This window comes from Protomyctophum parallelum, assembly GCF_964188405.1.
Source record: "Protomyctophum parallelum genome assembly, chromosome: 13".
Lineage (NCBI taxonomy): Eukaryota > Metazoa > Chordata > Actinopteri > Myctophiformes > Myctophidae > Protomyctophum > Protomyctophum parallelum.
Window position 1 is genome coordinate 14,448,118 of NC_139708.1, and position 19,156 is coordinate 14,467,273.

At 46.1% G+C, this 19,156-nt stretch overlaps 1 protein-coding gene across 1 annotated transcript; it reads left to right on the forward strand.

Moving 5' to 3' along the window:
* Window positions 1–5,682: 5,682 nt before the first annotated feature.
* Window positions 5,683–17,898, forward strand: LOC310868425 (uncharacterized protein). Its single transcript, XM_083778874.1, has 2 exons — window positions 5,683–5,821; window positions 12,856–17,898. Exon 2 carries the CDS (start codon window positions 13,085–13,087, stop codon window positions 14,867–14,869), a length of 1,785 nt encoding a protein of 594 aa, XP_083635000.1. The 5' UTR covers window positions 5,683–5,821; window positions 12,856–13,084; the 3' UTR covers window positions 14,870–17,898.
* Window positions 17,899–19,156: the final 1,258 nt, after the last annotated feature.

Here is a 19,156-nt window from a genome sequence, read left to right on the forward strand (position 1 = left end):
ACCCCCAAATGAAGACGCCACATGCGACTGCGCACGCACGCCGAGTTTGGACTTTTGATACACATCACACATGCACCACTGATAAATGTGTATTCAGCAGACACGCACATCTGATGAAAAGTGTAATATGCTTACTGATGATTACTTGCTGTCATATTTCATCTTATAACCACTGATTTGTGACGACGCATTTCTGATGTGTGTGTGTGTGTGTGTGTGTGTGTGTGTGTGTGTGTGTGTGCCCATCTGTGTTTACACTCAGAGGAGTGTGAGAGGGTGACTAGATGGTCGACGGAGATAGGAATGAATAATGACACAGGAAGATTCCGGTGTGTCGTAAAACTGTCCATTGTTAATTGTTAACGGTTTCGTTAAGTTAGCAGTTTAAGAGCTGGTTTAAACCAGTTTTGGAAGAACAAAGTAAAACGCCTCCCATGATGTGTGTGTAGTCCTCTTTTTAATATAACGTGGGTCTAACCAAGATAACCACGCTCTTGTCTAGCGAAAGCTCTGTGAAGTGGTCGCATCAACCCTGTCAGGCCCACGCGCATGTACTCGGCCCAAACAGGACCGCCGCCTATGCGCTCTCTTACGGCGATGGCTCTGTGGAGCAGATCGCAACATCTTACACCACGGGCGGGCCCGCTAGACAACCGCCTAGTCTAACGGCGATTATGGGACCTTAAGAGCAGTCCAGTTTAATGCGAGTTTTACTCTGAGACAGTGGTCAACTTGTTATACTTTAAACTTAGAGTAAAGTTATCCTTGCGCGCAGCATCTGAATGAACTTTTCCTGCACAGAAACGCTTGAGGAAACCACCGGTGAAGGCAGTTTCTACTACCAGGTGGGTTGGAGACTGTTCGTTAAAACATCCAGCCTCAAAACGACATTGGTTTGATAGAGATCTTAAATGTATGTAGTCTAGTTGTAAAGAGAGCTCCCTTTTATTAGATTATGATACAACTGAGATCTTTAGACACAGCCAACCCACCAAGCCACCAACTCTCTCTCTCTCTCTCTTTGCGAGGCGTATACTCTCCTCCTCCTCTCTCTTTCTTGCTGTGTTTAATTTTCTTTATTTCATGCAACGTGTTTTAAAAGCGAACCTATTTCAGTTGTGTATTGCGTTCGATCAGACGGGACCAGAGAACGCATTCGCCCTTGATTACTGCCTGACACATATACTGTGTAGGCTATATCAACAACGAATCGCGTATACCTGCCTGACTAAACGCAATAAAACAATACGCATTTAATTGTTTCTCTGTGGCTCATGCCCAAATGGAAACAATCTCATGACGTGCTCGCTCATTTGCTATGTGGTTGTCATATCATTTGTAACCAGTAATTGATATAATAAACACCCCTTTTGATAATACAATCAATCTTCGTTGAAGCAGTTTTCTTTGATTCATGGTATTACTGTATATCTGAAAGTTGCATATGCAGAGGGAATTCTATTGCATCTCATTTATTCACAAGCCGTTCAACAACTCACGTCCGACAGAAAAGACGTTTTTAATGATGCGCTGAAATAAGCATTGAATATTCCCGATTCATTTTATTATGATTTTGGAATATCATATTGCTGATTAATCATATCGGATTAATCCACCCATCTCAGCCACTACACTTGCAATTTCAATCAATCAATCAATTAATAATCAGGTATACCTTTATTAATCCTGAGGGGGAAATTCAGTTAGAGCTTCACCCAGCTGGTGGCTGCTTAGAAGATTAATATGAGTTTATGTCTAGTGTCATGTATCCTACAAATCTGCTACTTTTTGAGGGGTGTCAGCTATTTGTGTAGATTTTCGTCTCTACACAAACATTACATTCCCATTGACAATGAATTAAGCAATATTATACGAGAGGGGGTGGTTTAACGTCATTAATGCACAAATTAGAGAGTTCCAGACCCCCAGGAACGCAGCCAGGGGGCCGGTGTGCCGCCCTGCGTCCGAAACAGTTGAGAAATGACAGAGTTACCGTGTCAGCGGTCCCTCTACTGTACTGTACTGGCACACCCGAAAGCATCATATATACAGTTAATATGTGCGTGTGTGTGTTTGTGTGTGCGTTAGGTTGCGCACAGGTGGTGAAAAACAACCATGCTGTTTTCGTGCTCATACCCAGACACCCACCCAGCCAGCCAGGCAGCCACCCACCCACCCACATACACACATATCTCCGTAAGGGAGTGGTTGCACCACTCAAAAAGGAGGGAGAAAAAAAAGATGCACACTCTGGTATTTGATTGCCATTTGGCCCTATTAGACAGACAGACAGACAGACAGACAGACAGACTGTCCTCTCTACAGGTTGACCTCGTTCAAACCCACGCTCTTGGATTTCACAGAGGATTATATTTCTGACAGAGAAAATGAGCTCAACTGTCCTGACTTGAGCTCTGGCTGACGCCTTCTCTTTATTTGCAACAACATGTCAAAGACGACGACAGCGACAAAGCATAAAGATTCTAAACGTTTAAGACACAATATTTCCATCCCTGTTCACTGGGGGTTTTCAAACTGGTGACATCTGCATTCTAATTACACCATGTGGTAGTTGCAGAGAAGGCCTCTGTGTCTCAATGTTTGCTTTGGGGATTTGCTAAAACAGACCAGTGAGTTCACAGCAGTGGTTCTCAAAGTGGGGTTGGGTTGGGCCGGGCCGGGCCGGGCGGGGACCCCCAGGGTTTACCTGTGGGGGTTTCAGGGGCTCACCCAGCTAAATTAATTAATAAAACATCATCAGTTCAACCACTTTAATCGGTATATATACGGCTAATTGAAAATAGCAGATCTACAAGCTCACATGTTGCATAGGGGTGCGTTGTGAGCTTGCATATCTGCTATAAACATAAAAATCACACCCGTGTGAAGTGAGGGGCGCTCTTATCATCGTACATCATCATGCATCATCAAAATAAAGTAAAAAAGTGGAATGTTTTTAAAACGTTCAACAACGCAAATCTTGCATGGGGTCCCTGGGGTCCCTGGCACGGAGCATTTTCAGATATTAACCTGGGTGTCCTTGGCATGAAAACGTTTGAGAACCACTCGTTTACAGAACACCATGTGGTCCCTGTCTCACAAGCACCATGAAGTGATGCTCGCTGAGGTCACGTAATCTGATGGGTCCGTTTATAGCAGTGGTTTTTCACCCAATTTTAATGCCATGGCCCATTATTTATTCTGCATTTGAGCCACAGACCACCATTTGACGACATGTAGCCTCTCTAAAGAATATTTTGTTGTTGGATAAGATTTTGACCACAATAGATAACAGACAAACGTTGATCAAAATAACAATTCCACATTCTCTAATAGTGTAGACTTCTTGTAAATTAAGTAGCCTAATGACGATGTTTAACAATAATTCTTGAGAGCGTAAAATGGATCCATTTTCATTTTACACTCTCAGGAGTTAAAGATCTATAAGGGTCCATTTGGTTACCAACTCGCCATCATTTAGCTGGAGACAACCTGGAACCCCCTCAAGGACCACTGGTGGTCCCCGGACCACTGGCCTATAGGAAGGGCCTGTTCAGCAGTAAATATAGTGCTCAGTCAACCGCCCTCAACATACTGAACCCGGGAAAGTATGTGTCATTTTAGCTTATTCTAAAAATAGCAGACCATTAAAAAAATATCTCCTGGTGAAGTAAAATCCTTGAAGCCCTGAGCCACTGTACCAATGCAAGTGGCGCCTTTCAACATTCCCCCCCAAAGAATGGTCCCGGCCGGGTCGCTGCTGTCCCAGATATTTATGGTCACTGCGTTTGAATCTACTCTACCGTGGCTTGATAAGAACATGTGTGTTTACAAAATCCTTATCATTCAGTCAATATAAGGAGAGCAGCCGGCCGGCTTGAAAGGCAAACAGGCCATCTTTGGTGCAGTGACCTTGTTCCATGGGCAGAAACCATGGCCCGTGCTGACGGGGGGCATTAGAGGGCATTCAGAGCACTATACAGTTTAGGGAACAAACCATGGCCCGTGCTGACGGGGGGCATTAGAGGGCATTCAGAGCACTATACAGTTTAGGGAACAAACCATGGCCCGTGCTGACGGGGGGCATTAGAGGGCATTCAGAGCACTATACAGTTTAGGGAACAAACCATGGCCCGTGCTGACGGGGGGGACATTAGAGGGCATTCAGAGCACTACAGGTTAGGGAACAAACCATGGCCCGTGCTGACGGGGGGACATTAGAGGGCATTCAGAGCACTACAGGTTAGGGAACAAACCATGGCCCGTGCTGACGGGGGGACATTAGAGGGCATTCAGAGCACTACAGGTTAGGGAACAAACCATGGCCCGTGCTGACGGGGGGACACTACAGGTTAGGGAACAAAGCTGCCTATGAAACCACCATGAAAAGACATAGGCACCAATGGCAACGCACAATGAGAAAATACAGCCATAAGCTATAAAGTTAGTCGTTATAAAAGTCCTTCATGTTTATTAAATGTAACAAAATGTAACCAAATGGACTCATGGATCTATCTAACTCTCATTAATTTAAGAAAAACTAGCACATCTGCAGTGGCCTTAAAAGGTGCTGCAGGATATATACTGTAGGCCTAGGACTATATTTTCATTTCTATTGTACAGTATATATATTCCTATAGCAATCGTTGCTATGGTTTGTTCAGGGTTTAGTTGGATACCGATTTCATCCGGACTCAGATAGGATACAGGATAATCAAGTGAAATTGGAAGTGATGATGGCACACATTAATGAGCAGACAAAAAGGGAACTGGAATACAAGCCGATAAATGGCTCGAATCTTTCCAGATTCAATGGCATTTTTAACCCATGCACCTCAAACAGCTGGAGATGTGGAAGCATCATCATGTGGCATCATTAAAACAAAATAGCAATATATGGAGAGAAGAGAATGCTTAACAAAATATTGAGCTTTAACTTTTTTCACACAGAAAAATACAGTTGTTTTAACCCAAAAATATCACTTTGCAGGCAGGCAGCACCTCTAAGGCGGGTTTCTATATGTCAACAGCATGTTATTTTCTCCTCCTATGTTGTAACCTCATTATGGATTTGATCTTCGGCCTACATGTGAGTTTAAAGTCAGACTCTGGCCCCTCCCCTCCACGCCCCCTACCAACAGGATTGGAGCGGAGAGGGAGGAGTCCAGGCGCACAGAGGAGAAACAAAAAACGTGACTAGGCACCCAAAGCGTCGTGTTATGCAACGACTGACCTACTAACATACATTTTGCGACACCGAGAGAGGGAGAGGGAGGGGGCAGAGAGAGAGAGAGAGAGAGAGAGAGAGAGAGAGAGAGAGGGAGGGGGGTGGGGGGGTTAGGAGAGGGAGAGAGAGGGGGATAGGAGAGAGAGAGAGAGAGAGAGAGAGAGAGAGAGAGAGAGAGAGGGAGGGAAAGAGAGAGAGAGAGAGAGGGAGGGAAAGAGAGAGGAGGGGGGAGAGAGAGAGAGAAAGGAGGGAGGGAGGGAGGGAGCGAGAGATAGAGAGAGAGAGGGAGAGAGGGAGAGGGAGGTGGGAGAGAGAGAAAAAGAGGGAGGGAGGGAGGGAGAGAGAGAGAGAAAGGAGGGAGGGAGAGAGAGAAAGGAGGGAGGGAGGGAGGGAGAGAGAGAGAAGTGGATCAGCAGCATAACAGAGGAGTGCTCCCACATTGAAATGAAGCGACACAGTGTATGGTGTTCTCATAGCTACCTGCTCTAACACGCTGAACACACTACAGCATCACTCTACCGTAGTAGGCTGCTCTCCACCACGCTGCCACCTTGCTCTCTATGGATTCGTATTAGTCGTTTGACGCAATTGACGGTAAGCTTTTGTTATAATTATTAGATTTATTGCCTGATTTACTGAATTACATGATTTTACTCATGGCCACAGGTACTAAAATGTATTTATTGGATGTTGTTATTATTTAATACAATTACATTGTTAGGCTCTGGATATGTTTGTTGATGACTGGTGTTACATTTATAATGTGAGTAGAGATGGTGGGACTGGCTTTGTTTTGGTGTGTTTTTTGTTTATGCGATCGCTGGTGCTGTGATCTTTCCTTCGTGTGCCGTTTTCTCAATGTCAAGGCGAGGCTGCTTGCCTCTGCCGGCTGGGGTGGTGGTGGTGGGGGGGGGGGGGTTAGGGGGGTCGTGGGGGCATTTGTCGGTGACGGGGGGGCGCATGGTGGAATTCCTTCAGAGAAGATGTAATTTGGTATCACAGCCTTTTGATTTTTCTTTTTATTGATTTTTTAATTTGACTTTTTGTATTTGTATTTCTTTTTTTATTGGGGGGGGGGGGGGGGGGGGTCAAATTATATTATATTAGGCTACATGAAATTATCTTTGAAAATGTTCAGCCTTGCTGATTGCTGATAAGTGTCCTGAATAGAAAATAACCACCAAATTGGGATCATAATCATTAGCATTCAGGAATAATAATAATAATAATAATAATAATTTCCATTTGTAACTGAGTATATGAATGTAAACTTAATATTTGCTCTCTCAGAGTTGCATAATGCATTAGCATTCAGATCTTACAATACAACTGATGATATAGGATAATAATATTATAATATTGTAATAATAATAATAATAATAATAATAATAGCATGTTGAAGATTGTAAATGGGACACACTTCTCTCCCTCACATGTAGGCCTAGCAGTTCTTTGTAAAGGTTAACGCGGTTGTAGGGCTTTAACCCTTTCCTGTCACACACACATACACATATACATACACTTACATAGGCCTACAGGAGCAGACAGAGACACCAGTAACCCACTTTACGTGTCTAAGACGAAGAATGATATTTAGAAGCTTCAATCTTGACCAAAGGTGAGGATAGTGAGTAGAGTATAGCCTAAAGGCATTTATTTCATCAGGTCAAATGTCAGATAATGTTGTGTCGGATAACCGTTGGATGGACCAGAAATAGACCTTTTTTTTGTTGCTTCAGACAGAAAACATATTCCTGTAGAGACGTTGTTCTTCAGACAGAAAACATATTCCTGTAGAGACGTTGTTCAGACAGAAGACATATTCCTGTAGAGACGTTGTTCTTGACTGTTTGGAAGCATTTGATTATCGCCGGCGTGGCTTGGCGGGGAGTCGTGCGGTTGCCTTGGATGACTTGCCTCGAGGATCCGATTAAATATGCATCGGAGCGATTTGTCACACTGTGCAACAAAGGATCGCCACGCTTAAGAGGCTAGCAAAGTATAGCCTATTATCTGTTCTATGACTTCACTGTAAAATCCTGGGTGTTCATGCAACTCTGACTGACACTCATAGGCTACATGTGTGCATATGTACAGTCTAGAGACATTTACACACACTCTGAAGAAAAAATACAATTCTCAGATCCTAAATTAACATTTTGTGCAGTGTCGACATATTCTTTGCGCGCATTGGCGATCCCCTTGATTTGAAACACAATACTTGGGTAGGCTTATTTTACGCACCGGCTTTTTCTTTGTGGCTGATATTGCTCTGCAAGCATGCTCTCCCCCCACCCGCCACCCCCCCCCCCCTTTCCTTGCAGCATTTGTTCTCCAGCAATGGCATGCGTAACGTGCGTCACATGCATGCCAGGTTACATGCACTCAATCACAGATAAATAGTCTTCTTTCCGTTACACTGTTTTCACCTGACACATAGCCTAATGTGAACTGGTGTTTTTGTTTGTTTATTTCTTTTTTGGGAGGGGGTTACACATACAGCACCGAGTAGAAACAATTATCCGGGCGTTAATATCTCTTCATTTGTGCCAGAGAAGGAAACCTTCTTACGCAAAACATTGTCGAGGTTACGCAGGTTGCATAATAAAACAAATCAAACAATTAAAAGGGATTAGAAAGGAGATTACGCAACCAGCGGAAACCCCATAGACTAGTAGCCTAGTGTGTGTGTGTGTGTGTGTGTGTGTGTGTGTGTGTGTGTGTGTGTGCTGTAGTGTGCAGCGGTGCCGTGCCAGTTGGGTTGGCGCATTCACTGGCAACTCTAAATGTAGGTCACCCCAGCCCTCCCCGGAGGGAGGGAGGGAGGGCGGGGGGATACCGCCGCTGCTGACTAGAAAGACGATAGATATAAAAGCCAACCACCAAAATAAATCCTCCGCCCCGCCATAATAACACAAGGAATGAACCAGGCCATGCAGAAATAGATATAGGCTATACACCATCAAGATTTCTCCAAAACAGAATAGGACAAACATGCATTTCAATTGAATGCCTTCGCAATAGCATATTATAGCTTTTATGCCACAACCCTTTTTACTTTGATTTTATATACTGTAGATGATTGCATCACTGGACTGGATTTCAAATGTGCTAATCCTGTTCATTTGTGGTTTGTCACTTCAACATACCGTCCGTCCACTGCACTGCATGTCAACTCCAAAGTTTGCTTTTAAAAGGTTTTGTACAGTTGTTGCCTTACACATATAACGGATAGTCTAAAACACATTGTTGCTTTCAACATGAGAGTATACAAATGTGTTAATTCATCCATTTATAACTGGTATAGCATGTGCAAATGCGGGTCCATTTGGTTACATGTTGCACATGCTCACAGCCAAACCAGCCAGGATTTAGTGCATTCCTGATCAGTGGTACAGTAGTATACAGACAGTAAGTTATTTCCCATCCTGTCCCACTTTGCTGGCCCCTCTCGACTCTCTCCGGGTTTTCCTGGCACACGTAAGACGATAAAAGACGAGGGCCGTGCTTTGTTATTGTGCTGCGGTCTGGAGACGGCCGGGGGAGAGGCCAATTACAGCGTTTAGTAGGCCAGCGGAGCACATGTGACCAGGGAAACACATGGACCCGCTTTTTTTCTCTCTCCCTTTTTTTGGGTTTTTTTAAGAGCGAGTGGTTGATACAGTCTGTGTGTGTGTGTGTGTGTAACAAGGACTGATAGGGCCCCGCCTCACTTGCAGCCTGCCTTTCCTGGCTTAGGACCCCCGCCCCCCTCCCCCTGCCCCACTTCTCTTTCTTGGTAAGATAAACTCAACTCCGGACTTGGAATCCACAAAGTAGATCCGACCCAACAACACTGATAAGTTGACCCCTCCCCACCCCTCACCCCCATGCAATGGTGCCATTGCATTCCTACCTGCTGGGGGGAGGAGGGAGGGTTCAAAGCCAACAACAGTAATGGTTCCATCGCATTTCATCTTACCCCCTCTCTCTGAAACAGTGCACCCGCTGACCCCCGTACCCCCTCCCATCCTTCTCCCCGGCTGCTTCACTTAGATTTTAGACCCCACTTCCTACAGCCCTCGTCTGGGACACGTGCAGCAGGCAGGCGGGGTGGGGTGGGGGGGCGGTTGAACTCTGCTCCGTGAAACTTACAAAAGAGCCACCGCTCATTGCGCCGTAAATGCCACGTTCCGCTCTCCTGCAGGTTTGGAAAGTGTCCGCAACTCTCCGGATTATTTTCCAGTGCTGTCACAGAGAGTGGCCGACGACAGGTGGAGCGTACAAGAGTGATTGGTCACCAGTGGGATTACACAATTTTGCTCGGAAAAGTAGAGAAGTTATTTGACTTGGCTGAAAGAATGGGTCTATTTTTGGACAATTTAAGCAAGCAGACTGTGTGACTTTCCCACAAATCTGACCTTTGAACCACTTAAATCCTATATTGTTGAGCGGAGTCCCCCAGGGGTCTGTGCTTGCCCCCCCCCTCCTGTTATCCCCTTTTTACCCCTCTGATCTCCAAGCTCCCAACGTAATCTGGCATTTTTGCACCTATTTTCGCAAAAGGTTGGCCTATTATGACATTGGCCAGAATATAAGGATGCTGGCGTCCATGTGATCAGCACGGCGCATGCAGCCTCGTAACAGAGAATAGGATCTTAACGATGCTGGTCGGTGTAATTAACCCACAGGGCGCAGCACACGCACCATGTGATTGCGGATGACGCACACAGGGTCTATTATCAGGATGTGTTTGATGAGAGAGGAGGAATGGAGTGTGACGTCGGTTGGTGGGGTCGGGGGCGAGAGAAAGAGAGAGAGGTGGGGGGGGGGGGGGGGGAGTCAGACAGGGAGAGAGGGAGACTTACAGTAGAACATTGGGGGCAATTTAACACAAGAATCTCATTCAGCCTAGCTGGCTTAAAGTGCCATGTGGCTTAAAGTGCGTTCAGTGATGTCAGTTGCCCTTCTTTTGTTATAAAATGCCTCTGCCTGCCTGCCTGCCAGCCAGTGGCCATCAGTCAGTTGGCTGGTGGAAAACGAAGAGAGGCGGAATGTCAGATATGATTGGCTGCCTCCATCTGCTTTTTTCCCCCCATGTATGTGTTGTTGCCATGGGTGACATGTTCTTTGTACTGGCACACTACCATAGCCGTCACCCCCACCCCCATCACCAACTCAGCCGTCATCACTCCTCTCTCTTTCCTTTCTTTGTTTCATCTCTCCTTCATTGATTCCTATACATCTCTTTGTTTCCATTCCTCTCTACTGTAATTCTGTACCCCCCCCCCCCCCCCCCCCGCCCTCTCTCTCTTCCTCTGTATACCTCCACTGACCTATATTCCAGACATTGCAGTGTAGGCGACAGGGCTTGTGTTTATCAAGTGCAGCCGCGCTCCCCGGTTTCTGGGTCAGTGGGACAGGCTGGGTTGGGAGAAAGTCTGTACGCTAATTCTCTTCAACTCTCCCCCTCTCCTCATGCCCAGGAGGCTCACAGGAATTACCTTATAACCACTTTGATACCTGGCGCCCCCATTTTGGGCATGTCATGGGCGAAAGATTGTCAAAGATGATCAAAATCAGTGAAAATAGCTTGTAGTTTTACAAGAACATTTCCCCGATGTTCAATAGAATAGAAACTTGGCCAATTGCTACAACTTCAACGTTGTTTGGGGCTTACATGACGCTACCTAAGATGAACAGAGGAGTTGGGCCTAGTCTTGTAAACAACCTGCCTTACATTCAAATGCAACAAGCAGTTGCCTTCAGGAATGTAGATGTTGAGTAACCTACTTTTTACTGCAGCTGCCATCAGACATTGATGGAAGGCTCAAGTTCATGTTCAAGTTCAAGTTTGTTTCTGCCGAGATGGGCAATTTGTGCTGCAGTAATTATAAAAACTTAAAACACATGTAGTAAATATAAAAACACACACTGTACCACAATATATAAGTGCAGCTTCAGTGGTAAAAGCCTTTCACCACTTAAACACTATACTTGCTGCATGGTCCCCAGGACTCTGTACTTGGTCTGCTCCTTATTTCACTCTATAACTCTTCCCTGCAAATAGTAGCAGTAGCCATTCTTTCTGTGTGCATTGAGAAATAGAAATGTTCTCCAGTATTTCATCAGCCTAATAAAAGAAAACCAGGTGTAATAACAATAACAATGTTTTACTAAGCAAGTTGAGGTTTAGGGGATAACTCGTCTGTTAAAACCATCGGCATTTCGCCACATGTCGTTCCAACAGTCTGGTTTAGAGGCACACCTGTTCATCTCGTCGCCCCCTGTTGTGTTTTAAGCCGGCCGACTGCAACAGCCATAAGACCATCTGACCACCCTGGTGGTTTAGTAAAGTCTGCTACTCCACTGCCGTGCCTCCCCTCCCCTGACCCCCCCACACCCCACCCTCTTCCTCCCAGAGGCCCTTGACCTATATTTATCAGCGGCCTACCTCCCAGCTGCCCCCAAACCTCCAAATCTCCTACCCCCGGTCTCAGACACTTTATCTGTGGCCATGGCTTTGTCTCCGACTTATCACTTGTCGTTATGCATCATTGGCTTGGCGTATGGGAATTGTTTTGGCAAGGAGCTATTTCCAGCGAGTCGAGTCCTTGGTTGCTCCTGCAGGCTGTTATTGAATATTTTCCAGTGACCTAGAATTTAAAACGAATGGAATAAAGGGAACCATAGACACCTTAAACCTGGCTTCGAGTTGGGAGTGAAAACTTAAACAGTGTGATTTTATTTTTATTTTTTTGGCAGCCCCAGTGACACAATTTTGGGGGTGTTACAGAATCATTTTTGTTTAATCCAGTCAGCCGCAAGACATGCAGACATAATTAGTACAGCCTTCTTCTACAGCTGCCTTTAAGCCATCACAAAAAGTGTGAGGTCACATATTTTTACAGCTTATAAAAACAAAACGTCGCTATCGGGAGGAATTTGTTTTACAGGAAGGGCAAAAAACCTGTGTTGGAACAAGTTACTATTATTTATTAACAAGTTCTTGTTGATACTTTTCAAATATTTATAAAAAGAATATAAAATAAACAGACAAAAATAAATAAGTGAGCTTGTAGATTGGCTATTTTTACTACTACTGTGAAACATTCTTGTACAGGGAATTATTTTACGGGGTGTGATACAAGGTTTTCCCAGTTCCCACAACGACAGCAACAAGAGGTAGACTACTTTTAAAAAGTTGCTTCTCAAAGCACAGCCCCCTCTCTGCTTTGGGATGAACCTAGTGCCCCTACATTACGTCACTAAAGTCAACATCAACATTCCAGCCGTGAGGTCAGGGGTCAATGGCCACAGACAGCGCAGATCAATAGGGGGGTCAAAAGGTCAGACAGCGGTTAATAGGGTCTGCAGACGATTTGGTGGTTGCTAGGGGAGACTCGTGCACTCAAAGCCAGACATTCCAAAACAATGGAGCAGCACTGCTGAGATTTCAGCATGTTTTACTGGTTGCATATTTCATTGGTGTGGGATTTTTTCTTTTTTAAAACCCCCCTAAAAAAAAACAGGAATAGATGTAGCAAACAATGGCTTTAAAAGATATAATTCACAGCCGCGTTGCACATAATGCCAGCAGTCCACATGGATTAACTGATCTGATTTTCCTCCTCTCTTTGTCTCCGCAGGCTTTCATCTCACCGCTGACGGCAGAGAAACTGAGGGAGACCCAATGAGTTTCAACCGCAAAGAAACGCAAGCACGGTGTGAGGTTTTCAACGACCCTGGTACTTAGGAAATTCTCCAGATCCTGAACATAAAGAGAAAGCAATCCAACAAGTTTTCCACTGCTCCCTGCTCCCCACTCCCTTGACCTTGTATCTATTTCCACGCCTCATTTGGGAAGATCGGGTCAGAATGGAAAGTCTGACTTCGGCCCTGATGTTGAGCAAAAATGCCAACACCCTCGAGGACTTCGATGACTACGAAGAATCTATCCCCTCCCCAGGGGGACCAGCGACTCGTCGCCCAAGCAAGTCCAACAAGAACAGCATGAGCTGCAGGCGGAAGCGCGAGTTCATCTCTGACGAGAAGAAGGACGCCTCCTATTGGGAGAAGCGCCGCAAGAACAACGAGGCGGCCAAGCGCTCCCGGGAGAAGCGGCGCCTCAATGACATGGTGCTGGAAAACCGCGTCATGGCGCTGAACGATGAGAATGTGCGTCTCAAGACGGAGCTGCTCCAGCTGAAGCTGCGCTTTGGCCTCATCAGCACAGCCTCCTACATGGAGATGAGCCAGCAGATCAGCAGCGGCATGGGGAGTGGAGGCGCCTCCTCGGCCTCCTCCACGTCCTTCTCCCCCAACAATAACTGCTACACCAGCGGCTACAGCAGCGGCTCCCAGGTGATGATGAACTCCGACTCCTCCGAGGCAGAGCAGTCGAGTCGCCAGCTGGCAAATTACTCGCCGCGGGGCTCGCTCTCCGACATGTCCGACAGCTCGTCCAGGGACAGCCCAGATACCCTCGCCTTCGAGATCAAGCAGGAGGGCGAGAGGCTGGAGATGGACATCGCCAGCGGCACCACCCCCCAGATCATGTTCAACATGCACCGCGGTCTGCCCGCCATGACCCCTCACCACCAGCTCCAGCAGCACCCTCAGGAGCTGGACTCTGTCTACCACAACCAGCAGCATCCTCACCACCAGCAGCAGTCAGCTGTGAGCACCATCACCGGCCCAAGCCAGTCTGCCCCGCACCCGCCAGCCGCCCAGAGGAGCGTCATCCTTTACCGCTCCAGCAGCGCATCCTACCCCGTGGAGGCTCTGGCGAGGCCCCAGGATGTGGACATGCAGCAGAGTGGCGCCCCCCCAGGGGTCAGCCGGCTGGCTCAGTCCGGGGAAAGTGATAGTGCCACTGAGACACTGGCCGAGGTGACGAAGCAGCTGGAGAGAAAGACCTTAGATTCCCCCCCGTACGACTTCCAAGACAGCCGCGGCGAGGCGGGGGAGAGGCAGGCGTATCGAGCGGGCCAGCTCACCCAGCAGCAGCAATTTGGCTCCCCAGCAGGCCTGGCTCCAGAGCTGCTCCGCAAGAACGCGGAAGGAGCCCCGCAGTCCCACCTGTACCACCACCTCCAGCAGATCCATCTCCCCTACCTCAGTGCTCAGGACGAGGAGCCGCCCGTACTCACTTACGAGGGCGACTCCAGGAGTGGGTCCTACTACCAGGGTCACTCCACATCCTCCAACAAAGACACCTCGTCCAGCGACGGAGAACAGCGAATCTCCGACAAGGAGGCCTCCACGGACGACGACGAGTCCCCGTCCTCCTCCGACGTGGGCAGCTACCTCCACCAGCAGCAGTCCGGCATCCACCAGCCCACCTCCCAGCGGGAGGTAAAGGGCACAGCGTTGCCCCTCAAACTCAGACTCAAACACAGGGCAATGAACTCCAGCGGAAGCAGCGGCCACAGCTCGGGACAAGACTCCCCGACCACCCCTCCTCCCGCCTTGCTGCCACCACTCACTTCCCTCCCCCAGCACCCCTACCTGGCCCTGCCGCTCCAACAGAACTTTAGGAGAGAGGGCCCGAGCCCGGCGGGCCTCGGCGAACAGCCAACCTCGACCGAGGAGACCAGGAAGGAAGGTGGCAAGAAGGAGTCGGGAGGACGGCGAAACAAGAGATTAACTGTTGTCTGTTGAGTGACTTGTCGTTATAGCCGGGGGCCGCCTCTGGCGCTCCAGGATAAAGAAAAGACACTGTCTCACCCTCCACCCAACCCACCCGCTCCATCATTGCCCTTCACACACACACACACACACACACACACACACACACACACACACACACACACACACACATGCCTCACTTCACCTCACCCTCTCCCAATGCCCTTGGGACCAGAAAACTGGACTTACTGCTCACGTCACCAAACAGGGCCTGGATGTCTTGGGGGCGACTGTACCATATTTGTATATATACTGTACAGGTTACATCATTTTTTACATCCTCTCTGTACTTACAGATGCACTTTTGTTTATATAATGAGAGGAGGAATGGAACTGCCTGTCCGCTTTCTTACCGTTAATGTACAACCACTCTTACATCAGCATTGCATTATCTGTCTTTTTTTTCAACAAAAGAATGTAGTAAATCAATGATTATCGAGCTTTACCAGCACTATTGCATGGATACACATATCCAGCTGTAGACATAATACACACGTATAGCCTGATTTATATTTCACCATACGTCGTGTCGCACGCCAAACATAGCTGGTCATCATGCTCACAACTCGTCACAATGCAGCACCTTTGTGACCTTTTAGAATTGCTATTTTTGGCACATGACACCATTGTATGGCGGATTATAAATTAAGCATGTGGCTATCTGCCTTAATTGAATCAAATGCACATACTGGGATCAATCCCTCGACCAAAGAGACAGAAAAAGCACCGACACTACCAGTACAAAGTTCCATCCCTCTTCCCAGACCCTACCTCTATACCGTGACCCTAAAAAAGAAAAAACATCTCCATTGTTTCGCGAAAAAGCCCGCAGTCATCTTTATTTTTCAAGCACTTGGTTTGTATATTATACTGTGATATATTGAATACATATCTTATATAAATATATATTTTACAAAGAAAATTTGAGGGAAAAAAAAGAAAGACGTAAAGAAAACGCATCAAATCTGTGACAGCGAGTGGACGCGGAGAGCGAGGACCCCTACGTTCGTTATCACAATTACTGTACAGCCACATGATGTCTACTGTCGACAGAAAGAAAGCCTGCTCCAAACGAGCCTCTCTTTTGATTGTCGCACATTAATTGCTCCTTAATTAGCCGTGTTTGCAGGAACACTGCAGACGCGCCCCGGAGCACGCGGACAGCACTGAACGGAAAGCGCTTGCCGATCGATCGGCAAGGCGCCTATACATTTTTTTTGTACGTTTTCAATTACTTAACTAAACCAGCCTTTAAATGTTTATTTCTCGGTGGAACAGCATTCACCAGCTGCGAGGCCACAAGCCTATAAGTCAATTTGAGCTTTATTATGAATCATATCCTGTCTTCGTCGCTGTTATCCTTCCTAGTCACTGGCCCAATGTATTTATTCCCCTGTTCTCGATAACGCCCGTCACTGCAGAAAAGCCCGCAGGAACATAGACTGCGAATGTGTACAGACCTTTACAATACAGTTACTAAACCAGTGGTTCCCAAAGTGGGGTCCGGGGAGCCCCTGCAGAGTTCCAGGGGGTCCCCAGCTAAATGATAGTTTGGAACTAAATGGACCCGTATGGGTCTGTAACTCTGAGAGTCCATTTGGTTCCATTTGTACACTCTCAAAAGTTAAATTAACATTGATTTTACAATATAAATTGGGGATCCCAGATAGAAATGCCATTAAATGAGGGACCGTAGCCTAATTCAGGTCAAACCTATGGGGGTCATTTTCAAATGGTTGAAAATCACTGCTAGAACCTTCTCTTATGGGGGTCCCTGGTATATATTTTCAAATGGGGGGTCCGCAGGCTAAAGAGTGTCATTTTTGGGAGACCAAAGTTTGGGAACCACTGCTTTACAATACATACAGTTACTACACTACATAATGTGTACAGACCTTTACAATACATGTACAGTTATTAATGAAATCCCCGACTGGGCTGTAGAACTTTAAGGGTGTGGGAAGCCCAAGGTTTCAGGAACCCGAGGCACGTTTCTGATGTAAACACACTACAATGCACTGAGCCCTCCTCCATCAGAGAGGTGGACAGCCTCACTTCCTCTCCCCCCTCTCCGATTACGTTTTGATATGAAATGCCTTGTGGTCTGACCAAGGCATCGACTGACCACATGGACCCTCGAGACTTTTATTAAAACCTCGGATATGACATAATCGGATCAGTGAGAAAAATAATAGCTAAATGTACTACCTAAAACCTCTGAAACTCCGATCAGAGCCACGGTCTGAGTTTTTGTAATCGAGTTATTAAAAGAAACACAGACAATCTCTTAAGTTAATGAAAACGGGGATTTCCCTTTGCTTCCTGCGTGCCTCTGTTACTTAATGCGGGGGAAATCGATTCCCCTGTTCCTCTCGTGTGCTCATATTTGGGCAGTTCAAAATTTCTGCACTTGGATCCTAAATTTAAAATAAGAGTCCATGTACCATGTCCGGCTTTTTCTTTTGGCACTTGTGTATAAATGTAAAGTCCCCTCGCCCCACTTCCCCCTTGAACACTGTACCGTTGATTTAATTGCTTTTTTATATATCTTATTATTTGGTTCGAGTGTTGCTCTGTTCCTTCCTCTGCAGGCCGTAAAGTCCTCAGTGTTGATTTATCCAGTTGTAAATGAACACTGGATGATTTCACAGCGTGCCGCCATGTCTTTCTCCTATTGAACGTGATGTTTGCCTCATTCCTCCCCTTCCCCTTTTTTTACAATGTGTATTAATCAGTAATGTTTGTGGTTTTGCTGATGATGGTTTTATGAAAAATGTAAAAAAAAAAACAAAAAAAAAAACACACACACAGGGGAGGATTGTGTGCCGTTGTAGAGACGGGCATGTTTGTGCCAGTATGGTGGACGCCAGCCCTTCTTTGGTTTTTTTGACATGACTTATGTATGTAAAAGACACTAATGTTCATCGTTGGACGGTGGGAGCATTTCAAGATTGAAAATGAAAAATAAAAATGGAATGTTGGCTTTTCTCAACATATCATAAAAATTATGAAACGTGTTTCTTGTATTTTATATTCTCTGGCACTATATATGAAACGCCTATATACAGAGTTACAGACTGCAGTGCACACATTTTAAATAAACATCTGCATGAATGTAACCAAATGGACCAGTGAGGGTACATTTGTACAATTACAGTTACATTATTTTGTACAATCTCAGAGGTACAAATGGATAAATTAGTATTTTACAGTGTAGTAATTTTGAACTGTACGTAGTATGCCAAACATTTATGTCTATACAAATAATGGTAATGGTATACAGTGTATATATATATATATATATATAATTGCAATGGTGAAATGGTGAAAGATGCGGCCGTCTTGTAGGGGCTAAAAGACCAAGAATACACTGAGAACACAAGTATAGTACGAGGTGTTACCAGGAATAACTGAACCCATTAGGCCAGCTTGAAATGCCTATGAAGATGCGTGTGCGCACGCACGCACGCACGCACACACACACACACACACACACACACACACACACACACACACACACACACACACACACACACACACACACACACACACACACACACACACACACACACACACACACACACACACACACACACACACACACACACACACACACACACACACACACACACACACACAGTGAGTGTAACAAACAATACTATACTACACTACACTACACTAGCTTATACTATACTATACTAGCTTCATCACATCAAAAGTGGTCATGCTCCATAAAGCATGACCGGTGGTTAGCTAATAACTATACTATACTATACTATACTATACTATACTATACTATACTATACTATACTATACTATACTATACTATACTATACTATACTACTACTTGAGAAGTGCAGACCCTGGTGTGGAGTAGTACACCTACTACCGTAGTTGACAAGTAGCCAAGCCTAAAGGTTATAAGACAAATATCTTCTCCGACCAAAGGTTTACTTCATCTTAGATCAGCAGTAATTGTTTTCCTTCCCACATGGGGGAGACCCGGGTGGAAACCCCGGGTGGTACAGTTGCAATTAGCTCTCTCCATCGGGAGAGGACCTAAAACACCTGGGCTGTAGTTTTTAATCCAACTCCCAAACAGTCGTCTTCTTTGATTGTTAGACTTTCAAGAGCTGAATGAACACTGTGGGATTCAGTTAACTGTTTTTGGTTACTAGGCAACAGTGGCCGCCAAACACAGTCGTCATCACAGTGGGTGGTCAAACACAGTGGGGGGGAAGGGGGGGGGGGGGTTGCACA